Source organism: Impatiens glandulifera, chromosome 9 (assembly GCF_907164915.1).
Source record: "Impatiens glandulifera chromosome 9, dImpGla2.1, whole genome shotgun sequence".
In the NCBI taxonomy this organism is placed as follows: domain Eukaryota; kingdom Viridiplantae; phylum Streptophyta; class Magnoliopsida; order Ericales; family Balsaminaceae; genus Impatiens; species Impatiens glandulifera.
This window is the reverse complement of record NC_061870.1, coordinates 23,390,789-23,416,109: the sequence shown is the minus strand read 5'-3', so window position 1 is coordinate 23,416,109 and position 25,321 is coordinate 23,390,789. Positions and strand designations below refer to the sequence as shown.

At 32.5% G+C, this 25,321-nt stretch overlaps 3 protein-coding genes and 2 long non-coding RNA genes across 6 annotated transcripts; 1 reads left to right on the top strand and 4 right to left on the bottom strand.

The window, feature by feature from the left end:
* Window positions 1-1,715: 1,715 nt before the first annotated feature.
* LOC124914459 (cation/calcium exchanger 1-like) lies at window positions 1,716-3,647 on the bottom strand. The gene has a single exon (XM_047455015.1). The coding sequence runs from the start codon at window positions 3,459-3,461 to the stop codon at window positions 1,761-1,763; it is 1,701 nt and encodes a 566-aa protein (XP_047310971.1). The 5' UTR covers window positions 3,462-3,647; the 3' UTR covers window positions 1,716-1,760.
* Window positions 3,648-4,325: 678 nt separating this feature from the next.
* On the bottom strand, window positions 4,326-6,553 carry LOC124916718 (probable E3 ubiquitin-protein ligase BAH1-like). The gene is made up of 5 exons (XM_047457472.1): window positions 6,352-6,553; window positions 5,565-5,806; window positions 5,226-5,477; window positions 4,945-5,141; window positions 4,326-4,837 (listed from the first exon to the last, which is right to left on the bottom strand). Exons 1-5 carry the CDS (start codon window positions 6,551-6,553, stop codon window positions 4,723-4,725), a joined length of 1,008 nt encoding a protein of 335 aa, XP_047313428.1. The 3' UTR covers window positions 4,326-4,722.
* Window positions 5,385-6,495, top strand: LOC124916719. The gene is made up of 2 exons (XR_007096905.1): window positions 5,385-5,526; window positions 5,674-6,495. It is a non-coding gene; the product is annotated as an uncharacterized LOC124916719 (long non-coding RNA).
* A 5,591-nt stretch (window positions 6,554-12,144) lies between the features above and the next one.
* Window positions 12,145-19,459, bottom strand: LOC124913863 (F-box protein At5g49610-like). Of its 2 annotated transcripts, none has more exons than XM_047454297.1 (3): window positions 19,263-19,459; window positions 17,520-17,769; window positions 12,145-13,561 (listed from the first exon to the last, which is right to left on the bottom strand). In XM_047454297.1, the coding sequence occupies exon 3, from the start codon at window positions 13,523-13,525 to the stop codon at window positions 12,260-12,262; it is 1,266 nt and encodes a 421-aa protein (XP_047310253.1). In that variant the 5' UTR covers window positions 13,526-13,561; window positions 17,520-17,769; window positions 19,263-19,459; the 3' UTR covers window positions 12,145-12,259. The 2 variants fall into 2 exon arrangements, with proteins under 2 accessions (XP_047310253.1, XP_047310254.1); XM_047454298.1 differs by lacking the exon at window positions 19,263-19,459 and adding an exon at window positions 17,913-18,516.
* Window positions 19,460-19,545: 86 nt separating this feature from the next.
* On the bottom strand, window positions 19,546-20,854 carry LOC124913864. The gene is made up of 3 exons (XR_007096785.1): window positions 20,610-20,854; window positions 19,843-20,085; window positions 19,546-19,774 (listed from the first exon to the last, which is right to left on the bottom strand). It is a non-coding gene; the product is annotated as an uncharacterized LOC124913864 (long non-coding RNA).
* Window positions 20,855-25,321: the final 4,467 nt, after the last annotated feature.

The following is a 25,321-nucleotide window of genomic DNA, read 5'->3' as shown; positions in this document are numbered from 1 at the left end:
TATTTTAAATTATTATTTTTTGTTTTATTTATATATCAATACCATTTAAGTCCTTTTTTATTCATATCCTCAAAATCATCACTAATCATTCTATTTTCTCTTCCTAGGTTATTTAAATAACTTGGACCAAACAAAGCCATAGTTATATACAAAATGCAGGCTCTTGTATTTTTCAGTCACTTTTTCTCAATTTTTTTGATTTATTAAGATCTTTAAAATTAATAAAATAGTGTTATTTGAATACCAAATAAGTATATAAACAAAATAGAAAAACTTAAAACCATTTGGTACTGTCCAACAAGTCAAAAACGGGGAATATAAAGAAGAATTTTAGAAGGAACGTGGATCTTCAATACTGTTTCCTGTCACTTTAATAATCTTGAGGATTCTCGAATTTAAAGTGTTAAAAATGAAGATAAGTTTGACTCGGGATTAACATGTAATATTATTCACGGTAGAGGGGAGGTGGTTCCATTGTCTCATTTAGTGTGGTCCACATAAGTTATTCCTAGACACCAATTCATTTTGTGGTTGACATTCCGTGAAAAACTTAACACGCGTGATCGAATTAAGAATTATATGAATATTCTGAATCCTAATTGCCTTTTTTTTTTATGTGAAATGAGGAGACCGTTGATCATCTCTTTAGGAACTGCCTATTTGCTTCATTCCTTTGGGGTAAGTTCTCCATATTAATGAGTCTCTTTAACTTCCCAAAAGAATTGACTGATATCAAAGAAATGACAATCATCAAGAAAAAAGGTAATGATTTTAGTTTAAATATTTTCAAGTGCTTCTTTGCAAACATTGTTTATCATATTTGGATGGAGAGGAACGCAAAAACATTTTCAAGGGTTTGAAATGATGTAGAGTTTGTTTGGAATTAAATTATCTTTGATGAAAACTCACTCATTCGAACGTGGAGGCGAATTCCCACTTGTAAAAAAATATTGGTTGATTTGTCAAAGATGGAGCATTGCATATGAGAAAGTCACTCTTACTTCTGATTTTAAGGCGCTTTAAGCTTCGTTGTATATGTCCTACACTTTTATTCTCATTCTAGTTGTTTTTTTTCTATTTTCACCTTATTTGTTCATTCATTTTTGTTTGGCAAAGATTTATTTTGTCTAGATCCTGAACTCTTATAATTATTTACCATTTTTGGGTATTTTAAAATAAATAATCGTTTGGTATGTATTACATTTCAAAGAAATCAAATATGATAAGGCTACAACTCCTAAATATTTTTTCATTTAGAATTCGTCACTAAAAGCCGTGACACATCCCCTCTTCTAGTCTAGCGACAACAAGATGTGAATATTAACCTTAAGGTCCTAGGTTCAAACTCATAAGGTGACAAATTTTGTGCATAGTTAAAATAGTCAGTGTGTTCATAAATGTGTGACCATGACCAAAAGTTTTAAGGGCTTACTTGATCTTAACCTATTAAAAGTTTTTAAGGGTTTAATTGATCTTAACCTATAAATACAAGGGACTACTTTGATCTTCTTAAAAGCATATTTCTTTTGTCATCCTACAATGAGTAGTGAGAGGACCCTTTCTCTTAGATAATACTTACAAAAAAAAAAAGATGCCTAGTTGGAATTCTCTTCAATTATACACCACAATAATTGTCACAACAAATTTCAATCAAACATTATTGAAATAACACTATAGTAATATTAATATATCTATGCATATATAATTGCCCAAAATTGAAATTAAACCCTTTTTTATACATAAAAAAAGGGTTAAGGAAATTACACACCCCCGATTAAGAGATTAGACGCCTTAAATAACCGCAAAAACATAAAACAACCATAAATAGCCAAAAGACCAGCCCCTAAAGACCTATCCAATTGCATATTCTTCCTTGGCAAAATGACAAGTGCCCAAAGCAAACCTGCCATGAGAAATCCAAGAATCTCATAGAGATAAGGATCAGTTGGAATGACAAAGGCATTAGGGTATTCTGACCATGAAGCAAAAACAAGTGATAACCCTAAACCCATCAATGTATTGAACAATGGGCCAGCATAACATCCAGAAATTGCTATTTGGGCACCATCCGGTCCACCTTTTACCGCTAGAGAACTATTAGCGATGACGTCACCCATTGAATTACCCCACGCTAGGACAGTTAGTCCTAGAATTGAAGGGCTGATACCTAAAATGCCCCCAACTGAGACCAATAGGGAAACGAGTTCTTCTGCGACTATGTAAGTCCATGTTACGCTCATTAAGAACCCACCTCCGATCCAAGGCAACAGCCATTTCTCAGGTGGGTTTGTTCTATCGGTGGCTACAAATGCTAAATTTCCAAGAACTAAGCCGATTAGGGCGGACGTCATGTAGATTTCTAAGCTTACATTTGAAGTTATGTTTTCTTTCTGGGTATTCCATAATGTTGCTAGTAGGATCGGAGCTAATGTAACTGAGGTCACTGCCAATCCCTTTGACCATTTTTCTTCTCTCACTACTGGTATTGTCAGTCTTCTCGGCAAATCAAGAGGCAATTCCATTGCGTATGTGAACCAGACTAAGTATTTTCTAATGGCCGTCGTTGTACTTTCTATTCCAGTTTCAGGGTATTCGTCGGTTTCATTCTCTTTTTCATCAGGAATTGGCGGCTTCTCTTCGTCAACACAACCCAATAACGGCGTACCCAAATCGCCGGAGGAAGACGACGATGCACCGCCGGATAAATTAACCACCCTCTCCCCCTTCCTTGACGTTAAATGCATAACGGAAACGACAGATATGTACACGAAGTAGATGGAAACGAAACCAATCGCTCCCCAGATGTTGATTTTCCCAATAATAATGATGAACAATAGAGAAGAGAGAGTAAACAGGAAGAAGATGATATCCCTAATAAAGCTCGGCTTGTCAACTGTAATCTCGTGAGAATTGATCAGCAAACATATAATTCCAACGACTACACTCGATATGAAGAATGCACCGCCCAAGACAGAATTCAGCCCGACATCACCCTCGCCGGAACGCGTAAACGATACTATGCTGGCTAGCACGTCCGGTGCACCGTTTCCCAACGGAAGAAGAGTTGTTCCGGTAATGGCCGGCGAGAGCTTCAAGATTCTCGACAACCCTTCAATTGAAGTGCAGAAATATTCTGAGGCAGTATTTCCAAGTAGATAGAAGAGTACAACGAGCCACATGATTAAAATAGCGTAACCCATAAACGGTGCTCGCCCACAAAAGCAATAAAAGATCTGAAGATAATTGATGTAGCCTTTAGGCCTACAACTTGGTTCTGTTTTTATGTAATTGCATTTCGAAGTGTAATCAGAGAATTGATGGGTTTTGGTGCATGAACCAGTTGTGTTAGTATCTCTGCGAATTCCAGTGAGATCATTGAAGAAATGGGATGAAAGTGAGGAGGAGATTAGGAGGAAGAGAAAGGAAGTGTTGAGGAAGAGAGAGAGTTTCTTGGAAGCCATTCAAGAATGATGGAAGAAGGTATGGAGAAATGAAGGTTTTGAAATGGTGGCCATTGCTTGTGGGGTAAGCTTTTCTGGATGAGAAATAGGGGAATTGGTATTATCTCTTTCTCCTTGAGACTGTCTTCTTATGGGGAAAGAGGGAATTGATGTTAATTGTTTGGAAGCCAAACTGAAATTACTATTGTTGAAGAAAGTGATAAAAAAAAAAAGGTGTGTTTGATCAATTATTTATTAGAGAAATGAAATCAAAATCAATGGCACACATATCAATATGTCTTTTCTAAGACATGCTTGGTTGGATATAGGATTTTTCCTTTTGGTTGGTTGGAAATATTGAGAAGGAGATAATATCCATATCTCCATTAGGGTTTTGATTCAATCCCAATAGTTTTTATTAATGATAATGGAACATAATGACTTCACATCTAAGTTACTTAAAGAGTTAACATAATCTAAGTTTGAGATGTTGAGGTGCAAGTTTTATTATTAGTTAAAACACTTTTGAATTTGGGTTATTTAAATAACTTATTTGAAAATACTTTATAAAAGCATCACTTATCACTTATCCATAACTTGATCTTGTGACAAATGAATGGTATACATGGCTACATGCATGGCCAACAACTATTCAACTATATGCACCTACCAAGATGGAATTGATATTGGCACATGTCATTTTATATATTAAAAAAAGAATTTACTATTAGATAAGAAAAAATTAAAAAGAAGAAGCTTATCACAAAGCCACATTAGTACATAAATAAAAAATATCAAGGATTGTTTGTGATAATGTTTTCAAAATTTAAACTACTTTTTCTACTCTAATAATCAACAAATACAAATCAAAAATAAAGAAAAATCATTAATGAAAATCCAGCAAAATTATTAGTTTAGAAAGGAATAAAGCCATATTGCCATCTTCCTGAAATTTGTCCATACATGCTTGACAGTAAAGAACAAAATCATGGGAAATTTCCACCAAACAGTATATCCCTGGCAGATTAAGGATATTCTGGGACATTAGATGTCATTATAAGGACGAATAGAGTTTTTTTTTTTAAGATTTACAATAATCATGTTGCAATCCACATAAAAACTAGTATTGTCTCTGCAAAGGCAATTGCAGAAAGATTCATTCCCGTGAAAGTTAGCAAAATCTTTCCAAGGATATTGAAATTGTAAGTAATCTTACTATTGTTTGAATTGAATTGAATGGATTCTCAAAGTTAATGTTCTTGTAGTGGATTCAATCAGTCAATCAAGAATATCCGACCATATACTTCGTCTGTAAGCTCCAGTATTGTTTCGATTGCTTAACTATCTCTGCACGTTCAGCTGCTACTCTCTCTCGCCAACACTTCTTGTTCTTCAACCTACAATTTCAGTTTTGACATAGCAATCGATTATTCATCAACTAAAATACTCTTCCTTTACTAAACTATTAATCATTTAAGTCAAATAATACACTTTTTAATCTCACCTCTTCCTCAAGAGCATCTCCAACTCCACCATTTGTATTGACTTAGCAAATACTCCAGCCTCTCGACAAACAGGACACTTAGACTGGGGAGTTGCAGAGTCAAGACCTTCAAAAATCATAACTGATGCAGATGAACAAGCACATGATTTGCAGAAAAGATGTCCACAACTCAAAGCATATGGATTGAACAGAAGATCCTGATTATACCCATACCATGCAAACTATCAGTTATATAACAAAAAAAGGATAAAAAAATGATAAATTTTGTTTTATGTTCTTACCAAACAGATAGGACAAGTGAGAGTGTAATCCAACTTGACAGAAGAATCAGGAAGAATCATGGAAATTACAGGCTCATCAGAATCAAGATCAATCGATAAAGGACCACGGTAGTTTAAGCATGTTCCGTTAACTTCTTTGTTGCAGTTAATAAGGAATGCTCCTAATTCTATCAACCAAGGCGAGTGAAGAAGCTCAATGTGTTTGGTCTGCATCATTGACATGAATTTCCCGCTGTATACAGATCCATGTACCTGAAACAAAGTATAATCAAAGTGTTGGGCTTGTCTGAAGAGGAAACATGTAAGTAATTTGAAGAACTTATATATTATTTTTTTTACCTTGTCATACTTCTTAAGGATCTTGCGCATAGCAGTAGTGTTCATTGTGACATATTCAATCAATGACTGACCCATGTGAACTATGTTTTTCTGGTCACTTCTAAAGCAGACGTGATGCGATAAGTATCTGAATACCCCTTGACCCGTATGAAGAGCATGCAGGTGTTTAACGCTCAGGCTAAAGAAACTTGCTATATCCGAAGCTTCCTTCATCAGTTCAGAAACAAACTTCTGCTCGCACACTGCAAAAAAAAAACACAGAAACATTGTTGAGATTGCAATATTTACCTTAAAATAGAAGTGTCTAGGTCTAGGCTAAACCAGATACTGTGGTTTTGTTCAAATTGGGTTGCAGATGGATTGCTAGATAGTTAAGTAATTCAGTCCAAGTAATTTTGTTGCGACAATTCCTTGCCTAAATCGAGCCACATCAATTCCTAAAAACTATTAACACCTTCCTACATAAATCTTACAATCACGGCCCAAGAAAATCCAACTAATCCAAGAAAAACAATGCAGCAAACCTTTTCCTCAATTTGTTAAACCTAGTTTATTGTTCCAAATAGAAACACCAATGTAACTGGTAAATGATTATAGCTCTTAACCACGGAGAGCTAGAGAAAGGAACTTTGATCCTGCTATATGAACATAAATTCTATAACTATCCAAGAATACAAGAAAATTAACAACATACAACTCAAATAGTCAGTGAAATGTCAAGATTCCATCTTTTTTCAGATGAACCAGCAAAAAGAGGTAAAATATATGGAATGATATGATTACAGACCTGGGCAAGCTTCACATTTACAAATCTCAGATGAAATTTGTCCATCTTCAGCTTCATCTGCAGAATTAGAGCAACCATCCTTCAAAGCCCTACAACCTTTGAGAACCTTTTTAAGCCTTTTGTATTCAACGTGAGAGGAATTGTTAAGAAACCCTTCTTTCTCATCATTGAGATACTGCATAAACACCTCCCCAAACTTCATATTGCCTCAGCCCTCAATCTCAAGTAGTCGTGAATCAATCCCCAAGTAGATCCTGATCAAAAAAATCGAACCCAAATCAATAGGATCTTTAAGAAAGAGAATGAAAAAAGAAAAAAAGACGATCAATCTTCGATCCCTATTTCCTCCTGCATACATGCAGAGGAGGCGCGCGATCGGTCGAGTTGTAAACCTGGGAAGAACGAAAGAAGCTTCGTACCTCTCCTCCTCCTCCTCCTCGTAACTGAAGATGCGGCAGAACAATAACAACAACAAACAACGATTGATTCGTTCATGCACTTATATTTAAACCTGGAAGGAAAATGTAAGTTGCGTACAGCAAATGTATGTATTGTCAGATTTGCCTTCTTATTTTGTACATTCTTCTTATTTTCTTATTTTGTACCTTTTCTGATTAAAAGAATATAAGAAGATATAACATTCTCTTAACAAAATATATAATTAATTATTTTTTTTCTTCTTTTAAATTAGTATTTTATTATAATTAATTTTAAAAATGATTAAAATAATTTTTTAAACTATTAAATAAATAAAATGTGAATTTGGTTTCATTTGTATTTATATAAAAGTTGTAAATAAAAATAGGACTGAGTTTGTGAATACGTCATGGATTCAATACTTAATTCGTTCTCCTATTTTAATTCTAAAAAAAGTTGTGATTAAAACAAATAATTTGGAAATACATGGTAAAGGTAAATTATTTATTAAACTTATAAAAAAATTTAATAAAGTTTAAACTAATAATTAACTCAATAATAAAATATATATATTTTTAACTTTAACTCAAATGTAACCTCTTAAAATATACATATCATTTATTTTACAGGTCATAAATTAATTAAATATTTTTTAAAATTAATTATTATTAATGATTTTTTCCTTCATCTTTTATTTAATATTTAATAATAATATGAATATTATTTTTTATATAATAATATCATAAATTAAAATAATAAAAAATTATAAACTATTTATAATATATTATTTAAAAAAATTATTTTATATTATATTAAAGTTTTTCCTCAATAATAATTTAACTTTTTTATTATCATTAAAGTATTTTATGATAAAAATTTAATGTGTAAAATAAGATGTTAAACTAATTATTTAATAAATATTAAAATAAAAAACTAAAAACTAATATATTTATTATTATTTTTTTGTATTGACATTTTAAAACTATTGACCATTCTTATATATTTAGTGAATCTATAAAATAATATAAATACATAATAAATATATTATAATATTATAATAATTTTTTTTATTTATTTACTATATTTTAAATATTTCATAAATATTTCATAAATATTTATTATTTTAATTTGTAATATTAATGCATAATAAAAAAATGTTTATATTATTTAAAAATATATATTATTAATTAAATATTTAATAAAAAAATTGGAAAACAAAATATAAAATAATTAAATTAAACAATATATTAAAATATATTTAACATTTATTAATTTTTAAAGTTGGTAAAAAATATATTTTAGACTTATTTAATATATAATGAGCAATATCAATATATATTACAAAAATAAAAATAAAACAGTCAAAGTTTTATAAAATATATATCACTTTTATTAAAAAAAATTATTATATTATTTAAAAAATATATATTATTAATAAAATATGAAATAAAATAATAATAATTTTTAAAAGTTAAAAATAAAATAATAATAAATATTTAAATTATAATATATATATATATATTTAACTAAATACTTTAATTTTAAAAAAAAAATTAAATAATAATCTATTTAATATAATATTAAGCAAAATAAGAATTCAGAAAGAAAAATAACTATTGATAAAACTTTTCTAATAGATGAAAAATTCAAAAATTAAACTTGTATATAATTTTTGAATGAAATCAATTAAAGTTTCAATTTGTATCCTCTTAGTTTTTTGTTTAATCATCTCAAGCTTATGCCATTTTGGTTTGCACCCTTCTAACCCTAAATTTTATAATTAATTTATATTGGCCCATCTAATATTTATCAAAGTCCTCAAACCTCTCTAGAGGCCTTTAATATTTTTTTTTTACCAAGTACTATCAATAAAATTGACATAAGAAATGCATTTGATTCATTTTAATTATCAAACTTCCCTCCAAATTTTATTTACTGGATTCCTCAATGTGTCATCACTAATCATATTGTGAAAATTTATGGAAATCAAGTGCTGTCATTAAAGGTAAACAAGGATTTAGACAAGAACATCTCATATTCCTATATCCTTTTGTATGTATTAGGGAGATTTTTACTTATGATCTATTTATACTTGCAAAAGTGGATGCTCACTCCTTTAGAAGTATTAATCTTTTTGCAAATTTAAATGGTCTGATGAGTAAATAAGTCTAATTTCTCACCACCCTTTATCTAAAACATATGTGAAGAATTAACTAAAATCTTTCAGATTAAACATGTTATGGGCTTTATCTAAAAAAAAAAACAAGATTGTTTATTGGTTCACTCATTTTCTTTTATTAAGAGCAATTTCTGGCTTTCGAATTTTGAAAAAGAAATGCTGTTTGTTCTTTAGAAAAGATATTTACTTTAAGAAATATATGCTGGCATTTAGTAATGTTTAAATGTTGGAAATGATAAAGAGTACCTCTTTGTGAAAAGATCCTTGGAAGGAGAATGATCTTATTCTAAATCCAAATCTATTTTTGGAAAGTTTTGGTGATGATTTAAAAAATGCAAAGCATTGCAGATATTTGGTCCGAGAAATGGAAGTGTTATTTGAATTCTTCACAAGATGCTAAGGATATGTTATTAATATCCTTTTTGAAAGTGACCAAGTGATAATATTTGGAATTTCACTATTGAGAGTAATAGATAATTTTAACACTTTCTAATACAAAAATTAATTGGTTTAAAACCTATTAATTTACTAATGTGTGCCTAGGCATGCACTAGTTTTTCTTTTGACTTGTTGTTTTAGGTAAACTTTGGACAAAGAATATAATCGAACAATTTAAAATGTTGAATAATAATTTGTGTTTATGAAGAAAAATCATTAAACCACCTCTTTTTTTAGTGTTCATTTATTAACATTTTTAGACTAAATTAAAAAAAATTACAATGTAGTGGTGGGAAACTACATAAGAAATAATAAAGTTTCTTTCATAGTCACCAAAAGAGGCACTTATGAAGCAATGAGAGGAAAAGGGATTGGAGAAAATTTCAGTGAATGTACATGATTTATACTTTCTGAAATTTAAGAAGGGATCAAATCTAGATGAAATTCTAGAAAATTGGCATACATATATTGAATCAAACTGTATGAAGTTGGAAAGATGGTCTGAAGATTTGAACATATTAAGCAAGTCTAAAGAAACAGCTCAGATATGGTTCAAACTTTGGAATATCTTTGCATACATGTATAATGGAGAAGCTTTTTGTCATTTTGCAGGTTTATTGGGTATGCCATTATACATGGACCCAATTACTGAAAGAGGAGAGCATCTATCATTTGCTAGAATTAGCATTAAGGTGCATCCTAGAAGCACACTACCGAATAGTATGACAGTAATAGATAGAAAAGGAAAACCTACTGTCATGGAAATCACTTATGAGTTGAGACCATACAGATGCAATTTCTGCAATATTGTCCAACATGCAAACCCAAATTGTGATTTGGCTAAGGAAGAAGATCAAAAAATTCATAAAGGTCAAAAAGTAAAGATGCGGGAAAATGAAACAGATGTGCCTATTATCAAAGAGAAAAATGTGGTTAAAGATTAGAAAACATAAGATAAAGAAAATTATGTACAAGACGAAAGCAGTACAATGAAAGAGGTGGAACCTCAACCTAATCATATTGAATAGATAGTTGAGGATTCTCAATTCAATCAAGTTGAAGTGATTGTTGATTAAAACATAGAGGAAAATATTCAGGCTAATCAAGAGGAAGAAGAGAATTATAAGGTTGATATAGAGGAATCCAAAGTTGCTGAGGATTCTGAAGAAAATAAAGACAATGATTTTGAAATTAAAGTTGAGAACAACAAAGTGAAGAACTCAGAATTTCTGAAGAATAATTCATTTTATCAAATTAGATTGGGTTCATATAAAGGAAAAAATCAAAATGAGAATAGACAGTGTTCATCATCATCTTCAGTTTACCCTCTTTCATTACAAGAGGTAGGGGAGGGGAAGATGAAAGACAAGAGGAAGAGGAAGACAACCTGTTGAAACATCAGGTTGGTATAGAAATAAAAAAAAATACTGATTGTGATAATTATGATTTGATACAATTTGTAATTTTTTATTGTAATCTCTGTTTTTCGTATGTTTGATGGCTACTAATCAGTTTTTTTAGGGTTGTTTGATTATCATCTTTTAATCATAGTTTGGGTTTGTCTAACTTTGATTTTTGACCTTCCCACTTTTGAGATTTTAATAAAATGGTTTTAACCGTTTTTCCAAAATAATAAATTCTACGATGATAGATAATTCTCCACGTGGTTGGAATCTGATTAAGTATTGGATAGTGATTCATACGTGGAAGAAAAGTTTCGACACAACTTTGTTTATTAATTGTGTGTATTACATATGGAAACTCAGTAAACTTGTTGGAAAAATACAAGACATGTGCATGATATTTGGAGAGATCCTACAACAAAATATATTTTTTTAAATGATCAAAATATGAAAAATTAAACTTATGACAATCAAAGGTCTTACCTTTAATATGAGTTCCCACAAAACAAGTTATCACAAAGACAAGTTAGCACAAAAACAAGTTATCATTCAATGTGTTAAATGGAATAAAATGTCAACACTAATGAAAATTGGTTTCCTTGTAAGCAACTAGGGTTGGATTATGAATTCTTTTTTTAGCATTTCTTAGATTACATGGCTTGTTTGTTAGGTTTTTAGTCTATTTTGTTTTCATCTTATGATGATTCAACTTAAGTTGGGATTTTACCACAATTAAGTAGTTTCATATTTTTTGAATTGCTTAAGTATTGGCTCAACCATTTTCAGTAATTTGGGTTTTCTATTTTTAAAATAAAAGGATTCAACATTTTTCTCAAAAATAAAAACATAAGTGATATAACCTTAGCATTTGACATTATTGTTCTAATAAATTACACAACATTATGCATCATAATCATAAGTCATATCTAAAAATAATATTTGAAGATGAAAAAATTGTGATATTTTTGAGATTAAGGGATCATAATATATAAGATTAAATTCTTAAATTGAAAAATAATTCACTAGTGCAGAATAAGCTTTCCATTTAATACCATTTAATCTAGAATAATATTAGCCAATTTATTGTAGATTTTTCCATTCAATTGCACCTTTAATTTATTTTCATAACCTGCAAATTGGTTACAAAAAGCTAAATTAAGAGAAACCCATTACATGGTCAAATTCCAAAAACTGTAATGATTACTGATTTATAGTAAATTATGAAATCAAAACGGTAACAACAACAATACTGATTAATAATAACAACTGGTTACTTTTTGATGATTCATTGTAATACCCAACCAAGATCATAAACAGCAACAACACTAATAAAAGAAAAAAACAGAGTACTCTGTCTTGAACAACTAACAACCAGAAATTCTTTAAACATAACATTGTCTGAAAATATAAAAATACTCATAACATTTGGAACAAGATGGTGCTAACAAGGCCCACACACTTAACTTAGTCATCAATAGTAGATTTGTGGGGTGTGATCATTTATACTTGTACTAGTACTCGCACCTGGACCTATTCCTTTAAAAACATTCAGAGCAGCCAAGTTTACCGAATAAGGAAGTACCGTCGGAGAAAGAAAAACATCACAAGGCATCATGAACGTGCAACAATGGTTCTTCAATGCACCAGTTTTAAGATTAAAAGAGAACAAATCCCAATCTATTTCCATAAAAATAACATCTTCATCGAAAGCTAGTGGCAGAACCGTAGTATTAGCCTCTGTCTCTTCATTCTCCATTTGTTCTTGCAAAAGTGAAAATAATTGAGGGAATTGACTCAAATGTTGTCCACAAAATTGAATCAAGTTTATTCTGTTAGCCAAAACCCACTCTGGTATTTCATAACTTATAAGAACCCAAATTCTGATTTCTGAAGGATTAACAACTATATAGTTGAGATGTCCTTCAGAGCTTCCAAGGCACATCCCTTCGTGCCCTTCTCCATTCATTTCAGGTCCAGGGAGCTTAATGATTCCAGATTCTTCGTCTTTTATTTGAAATGTGATAAGATGGTGATTCAAGGTAAGCCAATGGAACCGACCGCTAACAAATACTTGCTTGTTCATGTGGACTGTAGTGTTCCAATTACAGATCTCTTCTGAGATTCTCCAGCTCCATGTGTCTGATGAAAAGATTGAGAAAGTAAAGTAACCAGACGAACACGAATCCTGATGACAATCGATGATTACAAGCTGAAAACTGTTATCAATGAGATCAAAAGTTAATCCAATGCTTACACCAAGGTCTTCTTCAGGAGGGTTTATTGTAATAAACTCTTTACTTGTTGGGTTACATACGTAAAGTTTTGGATCAATTTTACCCCATCGAAATCCTTCGGAAATTCCACCTGGTATGCTACTTATATTTGTATTAACAAAGCTCCGACAGCAAAGTAGTCCATTGTTTGAAGACATTATAGAAACTCTTTCAGGAAGAAAGTTTAGAAGATTCTCCTGAATTTGACCGCATTCCAATTCAACAGGAACATGAACGATCGATTTTCTCAAAAAATTAGAAAGTCCTTCGTGCTGCTGTAAAAACAGTCCAGAAATACCCGTCGACTTTGAAGCATAACGGCATACGAATGAAAAATCAGACATGATTATTTGCCATTTTTTGGAAACGCACTTGCTTAGTGCTATATCTTTCACTGACAACAAAGAGAAAATTTCCTCCAATGTATCATTGTTCAATCGATTTATATTCGTTCTTCTTTCCATGAAGTAGCTGATGTAACAACTTTGTAATACTTTTTCCTGTATAAGGCAGAAAATCATAACTATAAACCATTAGAATACAATTATATTTTGCTTCATATAGTAAAACTTTTGAGTGAGTAAGAACTCAAAATACAAAATCTATGACAATGTAACCTAAGTCATTAAGTTATTAGAGCAATAAAAAAGAATACAACATCTCAAATGAAAAAGACATAAGAAGGGACCAAATTCCCTAAAGCTGACTAAAATTCATCTAAATATATTCTTTCAATTGAGTAGCTTCAACAGTTGAATGATCTATCTAAAGAGAAGCTTACAAAACATGACATAAACAACAAACAATAAGAGGTTTTAATGGGGGAATGGCACAATAAAACTTCAAACAGCTAAAGAGAACTGAAACACTAGTACCTCACGGAATGACTATGGCTTGTGAACTCACCTTGCAAATTGAGAAATGGTACTTAATTCCTAATTTTGTTTCGACATCCCATCCTGCTGCTCTCCAAGGTTTATATAGAAAATTATTTAGTTTATGATCACGGGTCTCACGTTTCCATTAACTTTTTTTCCGTATATTGCGGACATAAAGTGTAATCTTTCTTTGGTTGTTGAGCAAGGATTACAACAATCCTTGCTTTCCAACAACACATTAAATGAATCCTTATCATTTCGTATTGACAAAGGGATATGTGCAGTTACAATCACAATGGTTACATATATTTATTATTAGATATATTTACACATCAATACTATAATTATTGTAATTGTTTTACCTAGCTTATTCTCTGCATGATAAACATGCTAATACTGAAGTTCTTCCGCCTTTGTGAGAGGTCTAATGCAATAGTAACCAACATAAAGATGGTTTTAAATGGCAACCTAAAATCCAACTACATTTCTTTTACTAAATGAAAATGTATTTGTTTCTTATAAATGGGATCACATGAATATATTTGTTATCACATTTTCTTATAAATAATTTGGATCATGATCCAAAAAATAATTTGTATACCCACATAAGCAAAATTACACTACAATCTTAGTCATATTTCAGAAAATAATTTGTGTACCATATAATCTCAATCATGTTCCAAAAAATAATTTGTATACCACACGAAACCAAAAATCTCAATAATTTGGATCATGATGTAAAAACAATATTGTACTAAACAAAAATAAAATTATTCCCAATTTAACTTTTGACAATTTTTCAATGTTATCGTGATTGTGAGTGAGATTTTGGAACGAAAATAACAATTTCTAAAAAGGTTCAATCTAGTTATCATTCATTTATTAGTAATATAACTAGGTCACATTTTGTTTAGGAAAAGATGTATTGATTGAAACTACAATTTTGGTTATTTTGATTGAGATAAGATCCAACCAATCTTTTTAAAAATCAATTTCCAAATGAGGCCAATGATATATTAGTAATAGTAATAATGGTAGAATTGTAATTAGTATTAGATTAAACTTATAAATAGAATAAAACTCTTGCAGTAGGTATGCAAAATTCAATAATTTAAATTGTAATTAATTATTGAATGAAAGCAATTAAAGTTTTGATTTTTATCATCTAGTTCTCTATGTTTTCTCGTCTTAGGCTTAGTCCTTTCGATTTTCACCCTCAATCCACATTTTAACCCTAATTTTTTAGTTAATTTGCAACGATGCATCTCATATTTTCCTAGGACCTCAAACCTCATCGTTTGATAAGAAAGCATAATTACCTAGGGCAGCCATTAAGATTGACATAAGTAAGGCATTTGATACAGTCTTTTGGGAGGAGTCTGTTTTTTCTTTTACTTATCAAACTTCACTTCAAATTTTATTACATAGATTTCTCAATATATTGTGAAAATTTATGGAATTCAATGAGGTTTCTTTAAAGGTAAATAAGGAATTAGAGAAGGTGATTCCATTTCCCCAAATTTTTTATGTAATATGGATATACTTATATTCTAATGATCTATTTATACTTGTAAGAGTTGATGCTCACTCCTTTAGAACTACTAAAGACTCTTGATCTTTTTGCAATTATAACTAGTGTGGAAATGAATGAAAAAAAAATGTTTTGTTTACTTTGTTGGGGTTTCAACAACTAATCTGAGTTTAATAATTAATATAAAAGAGGATAATGGTATAATTGTAAATAGCATTAGATTAAATATATAAATAGAATAAAACTTTTGCAGTAGATATGGAAAATTCAATAATTTAAATTATAATTGAATATTAAATGAAAGCAACTAAAGTTTTGATTTCTATCGTCTAGTTTTGATTCTCATCTTAAGCTTAGTCCTTTCAATTTTCACCCTCAATTCACATTTTAACACTAATTTTTGAATTAATTTGTATCGATGCATCTCATATTTTACTACGACCTAAACCTCCTCATCCTTTGATAAGAAAACATAATCACCTAGGGCAGCAATTAAGATTGACATGAGTAGGCATTTGATAGAGTCTTTGGGGAGGCGTCTGATTTTTTTTACTTATTAAACTTCATTCCAAAGTTTGTTACATGGATTTGTCAATATGGTCCTCATTATATCATGGAAATTTATGGAATTCAATGAGGTTTCTTTAAAGGTAAATAAGTAATTAGACAAGGTGATTCCATTTTCCCAAAATATTTATGTATTATGGATATTTTTTACTTCAAGCTAACTCCCTTAGAACTATTAAAGACTCTTGATCTTTTTGCAATTATAACTAGTGTGGAAATGAATGAAGAAAAATGTTTTTGTCTACTTTGTTGGGGTTTCAACAACTAATCTGAGTTTAATTATTAATATAAAAGAGGGTACTTTGCCAATCAATTATCTTGAAATCCCTCTCCTTTCTAGAAAACTCTTTAACTGAAATTTTTATCCATATTCAAGTAACTTAAATTGGCTACAACTATACTATGTGTTGTTCAAAACTTTTTGTTGATCATCTAGATTTTCATCCCTATGCAAGTAAAGCTTAAATTGGCTACAACAATAACCCATTTTTCTTCCAAAGAAAGTTAACAATCAAATTAATCAAATCATAAGAAACTTTATTTGAAAAAAAAAAGAGAAATATAGAAATAGTGTAAAATGAGAGCATACGTGTAGGACTAAGGATGAGGGTGGTTTGAAAATTAGATCTTGTGAAGTATGAAATAGACTCATTCAAAACATGTGTAGACTTTATCTACAAAACAAGATTCTTTATGGGTTAAATGAGTTCACTCAATTTTTAATAATTCCAGAATTTTCAAATTTTGAAAAGGAAATGTTGCTTGTTCTTTACGAAAATATATTTGCGTTAAAAGTTGGAATTTAGTGAAGCTTAATGTTAGAAATGGTTAATATACCCCCTTTTCTGGAAATATCCTTAAAAGGGGAATGGTTCGCTTATTCTTAATCTAAGCCTATTTCTGGAAAGCTTTGGTGATGATTTAAAAGAATGCAAATATTGTCCTATATGGTGCTAAGGATATCTTATTACCCATAATATCTATTTCCAAAGGTAACCCAGATGATGATAATTGGAATTGAACTCTTAGTGTAATGGAAGATTTAATACTTTTAAAGTTTGGGATATGCTTCGAAGTTGAAATACAAAAGTTAATTGTTTTAAAACATGTTAATCATAACATGTAATATAACTGAAGATATAAAAGTAAATAGTGAGATGAAACGCAAAGCTGCAACTTGGCTGTTTACATCATGAGTAAACACCAAAGAAAAATACCAATGTAACTCGTAAATGGTTATGATCATTAACCAAGGAGCTAGAAAATTGTTGTATCTTTGGACCAAATTAGTGGAATTTTGATCTTCTTCTATATGAGCATAAATTATTTTCTACTCAAACTTTATAATATAATTTATATATTGTGTCAGATAGAGATAAAGACCACTGTAGATTAAATCCAAGGATGTAAGAAAACCAGTTGCATATAAACTAGATATAATAGAACTAGCAAAAAAAATCAAATATATGGGCTGATACCAACCTGAGCAAGCTTCACATCTACAAATCTTAGATGAAAATTTTCCCTCTTCAGCTTTATCAACAAAACTAAAGTAACCCTTCATGGCCCTACACAACCTTTGAGAACTTTCTTAAGCTTGTTGTATTCAACATGAGAGGAATTCTAAGGAAAATCTCCCTTCTCATCATTGAGGCACTGCATAAACACCTCCCTCCCTGATCCTTCATTCTTCAACCTCAAGTACTCGTCGTCATTCAAACCCATGTAGATCCTAATAAAAAAATATCAAACCCTATCAATAGTCTTTTGAAAGAGAAGGGAATTCCTATAAAAAAGAATAACAGTCAATTTTAATTCCCTATTAATGTAAATATCATGTTTACGTTTGTAAGTAAGAGATTTCTATTATTGTACCTTTAGCATTAAACAAGTGTGCGTTTAAAAGATGATAAATAGCCATTTCCCTGTTTCCATTCGTAGGTGGTTGGTTATGTTTCAAAGTGGACAGGTAACTCCAGACTGTTCTTCCGATAACATAAACAGATTTCTGATTTTCTGAAAAAACGATTGTTCATCTTTCTATTGAATTGAATGCTTTCAAATGCAAACAACAAACTTCTTTCAAATGCAAGCAACAAACTACTTTCAAATGCTTTCTAAACTTCAATCCCGAAAAGGTTTCTATAGTGTCTTTAAACAATAGACTTTCTTTGTTGTTGGAACTTCGCCAATACACATGTAGCCATATTCGAAGGAATTCGAACTTGTAAGTTCCGAGCTTCCAAGGCACATCTGTTGATGACCTATTCCGCACATTACAGTTCCAGACAACATATAGTTTACTAGAGTTTCGATTTTTATTTGAAAGGCGATAAGATGGTAATTGAAAATAAGACAATGAAAATGATCACAAACAAATATCTGTATGGTATTATGGATCATACTCATACTGTCTAAATTGCAAACATATTTGAATTCTCCAATTCCATGTTTTTTGGTAAAATGTTTGAGAATGTAAATAAACAAGATAAGCCAATTTTATAGCAATTGAATACTCGTAAAACTACTGTCAACAGATAAAAGGCAATTCATTCATTGTTTATAACAAGACTTTTATCTGTCGGGTCTTGTAATAATTTAAACAAGACCCGACAGATGAAGGTCTTGTTATAAACAATGGATTGCATTTTGATCCGTTGACAGTAATTTTCAGCTGACGAGTATTCAATTGCCATAAAATTGGTTCCATCTTGTTTCTTTACATCCTCAATCTTTTTACCAAAAACATGGAGTTGGAGAATTCAAATATGTTTACAATTTGGACAGTATGAGTATGGTCCATAATAACAAACAGATATTTGTTTGTGATTATTTTCATTGTCTTACTTTCAATTATCATCTTATCACCTTTCAAATAAAAATCGAAGCTACAGTAAACTATTTGTTGTCTGGAACTGTAATGTGCGGAATAGGTCATCAACAGACGTGCCTTGGAAGCTCAGAAGGATATCTCATTTATATAGTTGTTAACCATTCCGAAATCTGAATTTTGAGATCTGAAAAATTACGAAAAAAACGGAGTGAGTTTTGGTGAACAAGATAAATCTGTTTTAGTGAATAAGATAGATTTGCTTCAGATTTATAGACAACATGTGAATCAATTCAGTCCTATAATAAATCTTCTTTTGATCTATAATGACTTGTAATTCAAGTGTGCTTTTCTTTTCAGATAAACCTACATCAAACAAGCTCAAAGTCTCTCACCTCTCCTTGAAGAGTATCTCCAACTCCACCATTTCAATTGACTTAGCAAATTCTCCAGCGTTTGGACAAACCGAACTCTTAGGCTGGGGAGTTGCAAAGTCAAAACCTTCAAAGATCATAACCGATGTTGACGAACAAACACATAATTTGCTGAAATGATGCCCAAAACTCAAAGCATATGGATTGAATAGAAGTTCCTGATTATATCCACATCATGCAACTATCAGTTATATAATAAAAAAGGAGATGAGAGAAAAATAATTGGTTGATATGCTTGCCTAACTGGATCGGACAAGTGAGATTGTAATCCAACTTGACAGAATCAGGTAGAATCATAGAAATTAGAGACTCATCAGAATCACACGAGAAAGGACCAAAGAAATTTAAGCACATTCCGTTAACTTCTTTGTTGCAATTAATAATGGATGCTCCTAATCTATCAATCAAATCGAGTGAGGAATCACAATATGTTAGGTCTGCGTACATTTCCTGCTGTAAACCGATCCAATTATCTGAACAACAGTTACAAAGTGTTAAGGAAATGGGTAAGTAATTGAAGAACTTTTATATTTTTTCTTACCTTATCATATTTCTTAAGGATTTTATGTATTGCAGTAGTGTTAATTGTGACATTCAATCAATGACTGACCCATGTAAACTGTCTTTCTAGCCATTTCTAAAACACACCTGATGCGATAATTATCTGAGTACCCCTTGACTTGTATGAAGATCGTGTAGGTGTCCAACGCTAACGCTAAAGCTAAAAAACCTTCCTATTCTGAAGCTTCCTTCAACAGTTCGTAAACCAACTTTTGCTCGCACACTGCAGAAGAATCACAGAAACTTGTTGAGTTATAGTTTACCTTAAAATAGATGTAGCTAAATCAGATATTGTGGTTTTGCTCAAATTGGGTTTGCAGCTGTACCTATTCTATTGTTCCCAAGAAAAGTACCAATGTAACTGGTTACAGATCTTAACCAAGGAACAAGAGAAAGGAAAATTGTTGGGCACAAATTCTATGAACCCAAGCTTCATAATATTATTTTAATATTGTGCCAGCTAAAGACAAAGGCCGCAAAAACTTATAATTGAAATCCAAGAATACAAGAAAATCAAATAGCCGGTCAGATGTTATGATGATTCCAGCTTTTCCAGATGAACTTAGAATACTACTAACCACATTTAAATGGTTCTTTTAAATCCAATTACTTAACCATAATAAGTCAAAAGAATCACTAACTAATGCTCCATTTGCTAAGTGTCCTTAGCTTCATAACTCACAGTGATGATTTACTGTTTATAAATTTGGAATGATAGAACTAACAAACAAATGGGATGATACCAACCTGGGAAAGCTTCATAATTTCATTAGAGCAGAAATAGATGAACGATCCTTCAGAGCCCTACAACCTTTAAGAACCTTCTTAAGCCTTCTGTATTTAGCATGAGAGAGGAATTGTAAATCAATCGCAAGTGGATCCTGATCATAAAAATCGAATCCAGTCCATAAGATCAGAGAAGGGAATTCCTGTGAAAAAATAATAACACGATCAATCTTCAATCCCTAACTGAAGATGAGGCCGCGACCAATCACAAGGGGAAATTTGAGGAAATGACCTAAAGAGGGTCAAATTATGTTTGTTGCGCGACCCATGTTTTTTTATAGCGCCGGTGACCCCTAAACTTTTTTCTGCCAAAAATGGCCCCATTGCGTCACGCATCCTCCAGTTGTGTGAAGCACCCGAGGACATTGTGAAAAGTCCACGATGCCCTTACTATATAATTAAAAAAAAATCTAGTTTTCCATTTTTTTCTTCTTCTCTTTCTTCACTTCCCTTTCTCCTCCTTCTCTCTAAAAAGGACAACCACCGACGAAGGAATCCCAACGAAGACGGCGGAATCCCAACGAAGGAGATGTCTCTTTCTGCTACTGGTATTCTTCCTCCTTCCTTCATTTCTCTCTTTTCACGCTTTGTTTGTTAAGGTTTAGTGATTAGGGAATGAGTAAGTGAATGTCACCGTTGCGGCGGAATTCGGGTGCGTCATCCAGTTGCGTAACGCAGTTGCGTCACGTAGTTGCGTCACGTAGTTGCGTTACACATCTGCGTAACGCACCCCAGACCATTTATAGCTATTACTTGCATTTCATTGTTACGGTGTCTCTCGATTGATACTATCATTTTTTTCAATTGCAGCTGAAGCATTTGCTGACGTATTTGTTGTGTACAATGGAGAGTGGCAAATTGCAGCCAATGGTACCAGGTCTTTCTCTGCACAATCATGCAAAACTATGGATATACCCCAATGTACTACATTTGCTGAATTAGTTGATATAATCTATGAGACGATTAACGTTCAAAAGTCTGCATATGATTTAGTGATTAAAGTCATGTATGATCCTTCTACAAAACTTCCCCCTGTTGTTATTGAGGGAGATAAAGATATGGGCATGTATTTATCACGGTTGATATCGGATCGAAGTTCGTCATCTTCGTCACCACTTTGCGTCTCATTAGTAGATAAGTACCCAAGTCAAGATAGTACACTACCAATCATTACTCAAAAAACTATACCCGGCGTTGTTTCTCGAGTTGTTTCTCAACAGATTTTATTTGAAAGTGAAAATGAAGGAGGAGGAGAAGGAGATGATCGGGCTCATCATGAACGGGTTATTGACTTTAATTATGAACGGCTTAGTGACTTCCAAGCTACTACTAGTCCTGCATCAGCAATTGCACGCACGCCGCACCGGTCAATACCTACACCAATGGGTACACCATCTAGTGCAAGAGCGTCAATGGGTACACCATCTAGTGCAAGAGCGTCAATGGGTACACCATCTAGTGCAAGACCATCAATGGGTACACCATCGACAGACCCTTCATTTGCATTGGCGTTAACTAGTGAAACCGTATTGGAAGTCGGTACGTTATTTGATACTAAAAAAGAACTTCAACTGACGCTATACAAATATGCGATGACTTATCATTTTGAATTCAAAGTGAAAAAGTCTCGAAAACATCTTTGGTATGTGAAATGTATGGATGAGACATGCAAGTGGAGCTTACGTGCTGTGAAAGGTAAGTTTTCCGAGATGTTTGAGATTCGGAAATTCAATCGACAACACTCATGCTCAGTTTTGTCGAGGCCGGAGAAAAAAATGCAAACACCGGCATGGGTTATTGGGCAGTGCATAAAGGGTAAGTACATGGACCATCACCATAACCACTTGCCTAAGAAAATAATTGAAGACATACAGTCAGCTTATGGGATGTTTTTAACTTATAATAAGGCTTGGAGGGCAATGGAAACGGCTTTAACGGCGGTGCGAGGAACGGTAGAGGATTCCTATGGAAAATTGTCTTCATACCTATACATGTTGGAGAAGAATAATCCGGGTACCATAACAGATATTCAGACAGACGAGCACGGCCACTTCAAGTATATGTTCATGTCTCTAGGCTTCTCAATAAGGGGTTTCAAAGCCTTCTATCGTCCTGTATTGTGTGTTGATGCAAGTTTTCTCAAGCACAAGGTGGGAGGTCAACTATTGGTGGTTGTTGCATTGGATGCCAATGAGCAACTGTATCCTGTTGCATTCGGCATTGTTGATTCAGAGAATAATAACTCGTGGACTTATTTTATGCAAAAACTTAAAGAAGCAATTGGATTAGTTGATGATCTCGTCTTCGTATCCGATAGACACCCCAAGCATCGCCAATGCCTTGTGTGCTGTTTTTACAGAAGCAGACCACGGTGCGTGCACATATCACATAAAGATGAATATTAATGTCAAATTCAAAACTGATAATTGTCATGTCGATTTTGATTTGGCTTCTCGTGCGTACACTATCCCCCAATTTAATCGTTTTTTTGACAAGATCAGGGTTAAAGATCATAGGATCGCTGCCTATTTGGAAGAAATTGGGTTTCAAAGATGGAGTAGAGCATATTTCCCCGGTAAACGATACAATCAACTCACAAGCAATTATGCAGAGAGTTTGAATAGTCAGTGTAGGGAAGCCAGAAAGTATCCAATTTCAGCAATGCTTGAGTCTTTAATAACAACATTACAAGGGTTGTTTAATGATAGAAGAGAAAAAGCGTCCAACCACCAATAATTTTTATCTACAACGTATGAAAAGTTATTATGTGATGGTTTTGAGAAAGCAAGATTCTATACCGTATCATCCCTTAACCGATTTGAGTTGTATGTGCATGATAATGAAGCACATTTTAAAGTCAATTTGAAGGACAAGGACTGCACTTGTAGGGTATTTGAAGTCTCCGGTCTTCCTTGTACACATGCACTGACTGCTGCCCGTCACAGGAATGTGGTTCCTTACGACTTATGCTCAAGGTATTTAATCGTTTTGAACCTATTTATTTAACCTATTTTTAATCGTTTTATTTTCCTTCTCATAGGTATTATACAACTGTATCTTGGTTGAATGCATATGCGGAGACATGTTATCCGGTTGGTGATGAAGAGAATTGAGATCTTCCCGATATTATCAAACAACGCGTGTGTCTAAAACCACCTGTGAAGGTTAAGAAAGGTCGGCCACAAACTAAACGTAGGACATCCCAAGGTGAGGTCCGTAAGGTCCCGAGACGATGCAGTTCATGTGCAAGTTTAGGACATAATAGAGCAACATGCAAAGCAGTGATGCCTGCACCGTCTACTGCAAGAGCAAGAGCATCATCTCAGCAGCATGAGCCCTCATCATCTCAGCAGCATGTGCCCCCTCATCATCTCAGCAGAATGAGCCATCATCATCTCAACTGTACGAGCCCTCATCATCTTAGCTCTACGAGCCATCATCTCAACTGTACGAGCCATCATCTCAATCTTACGAGCCATTAGCTTAGAATGAACTTGTTAGTGTTGTGTTGTGGTGTTAATGTTGTTTTTGTAGACTTATTACCAAGTCAAGTCTTGTGTTGAGGTGTTAATGTTGTTTTTTGTAGACTTATTACCAAGTAAAGTGTATTGTATCAAGGATTCAGTCAATGTTGTCTTTGCATTCAGTGAATGTTGTTTTCTGGTGTTTTTGTAGACTCATTTTCTGGTGTTAGCTGGCTGATGTAATACAGGGACAGGGTGCATTCAGATAACTGCTAAAGGTTTTCACTGCGTCACGCAACTGCGTGACGCAACTGCTTGACGAAACTGTGTAACTTAAGGCATTAAAATAATTGTGTAACATGGTTTACATTAGTGCAGAACCTATTACATTAGACATAGACATGGTTTGTATAACTGTGTACTTAAGGCATTAAAATAATTGGTGCACAACCTATTACAATAACATATATAACATCAACAACGTTTGATATCATTAAATCAACCATATTACAAAGGTTTGGGATTAACATTACAAAAATTTGATATCAGTACAAAAGTTTCATAAATAACCTATGGATCTACAAGTCCATGAAATAACCTCACTGCCCACTTTTCTCCCCAAGCTTTCATCTCATTTGAGGTCACTTCTGCTAGATTCGGGTTTGCAGTCAAGTACTCAATATACATTAGTACAAAGACACCACAATCTCCACTCTTAGTTGCTTTGGGGACTTCTGACTCTGGAAGTCTTGTGTATGGCAAAACGGAATCAGGGTTAAGCAGAGGAAATCTTTGTTTATCTTCAAGAGGCAATGCCTTGTCAAATATAACCGGAATCATTTCGCACATCGGTAGCACAAATTTATCAAGATTAGCATAACATCCAGGATCGCAGTCATATACGTCTACGCGTCATTGCTGTAGACGGACAACACAAAGTATCCAGTGGACGTCTTTGATGTTCAGAGGAATATATATATGATTGCATACTTTCCAACTATTCATAAAGTTGTTTTCATTGCCCAAGAAGTATTCGAAAAGTTTTCAATGTCATACTCAATACGACTTTTCTTAAATTCAGGGTAACCAGCAGTGAACCTAGTGTGGAGCCAACAATCTCCAATAAAGAAGTTCTTCTTATATGTCTTTGGATATAGTCAAGATCTTCTTCTCAAAATGAAGCAGCCTGCATCGATTTCCTACACGAGA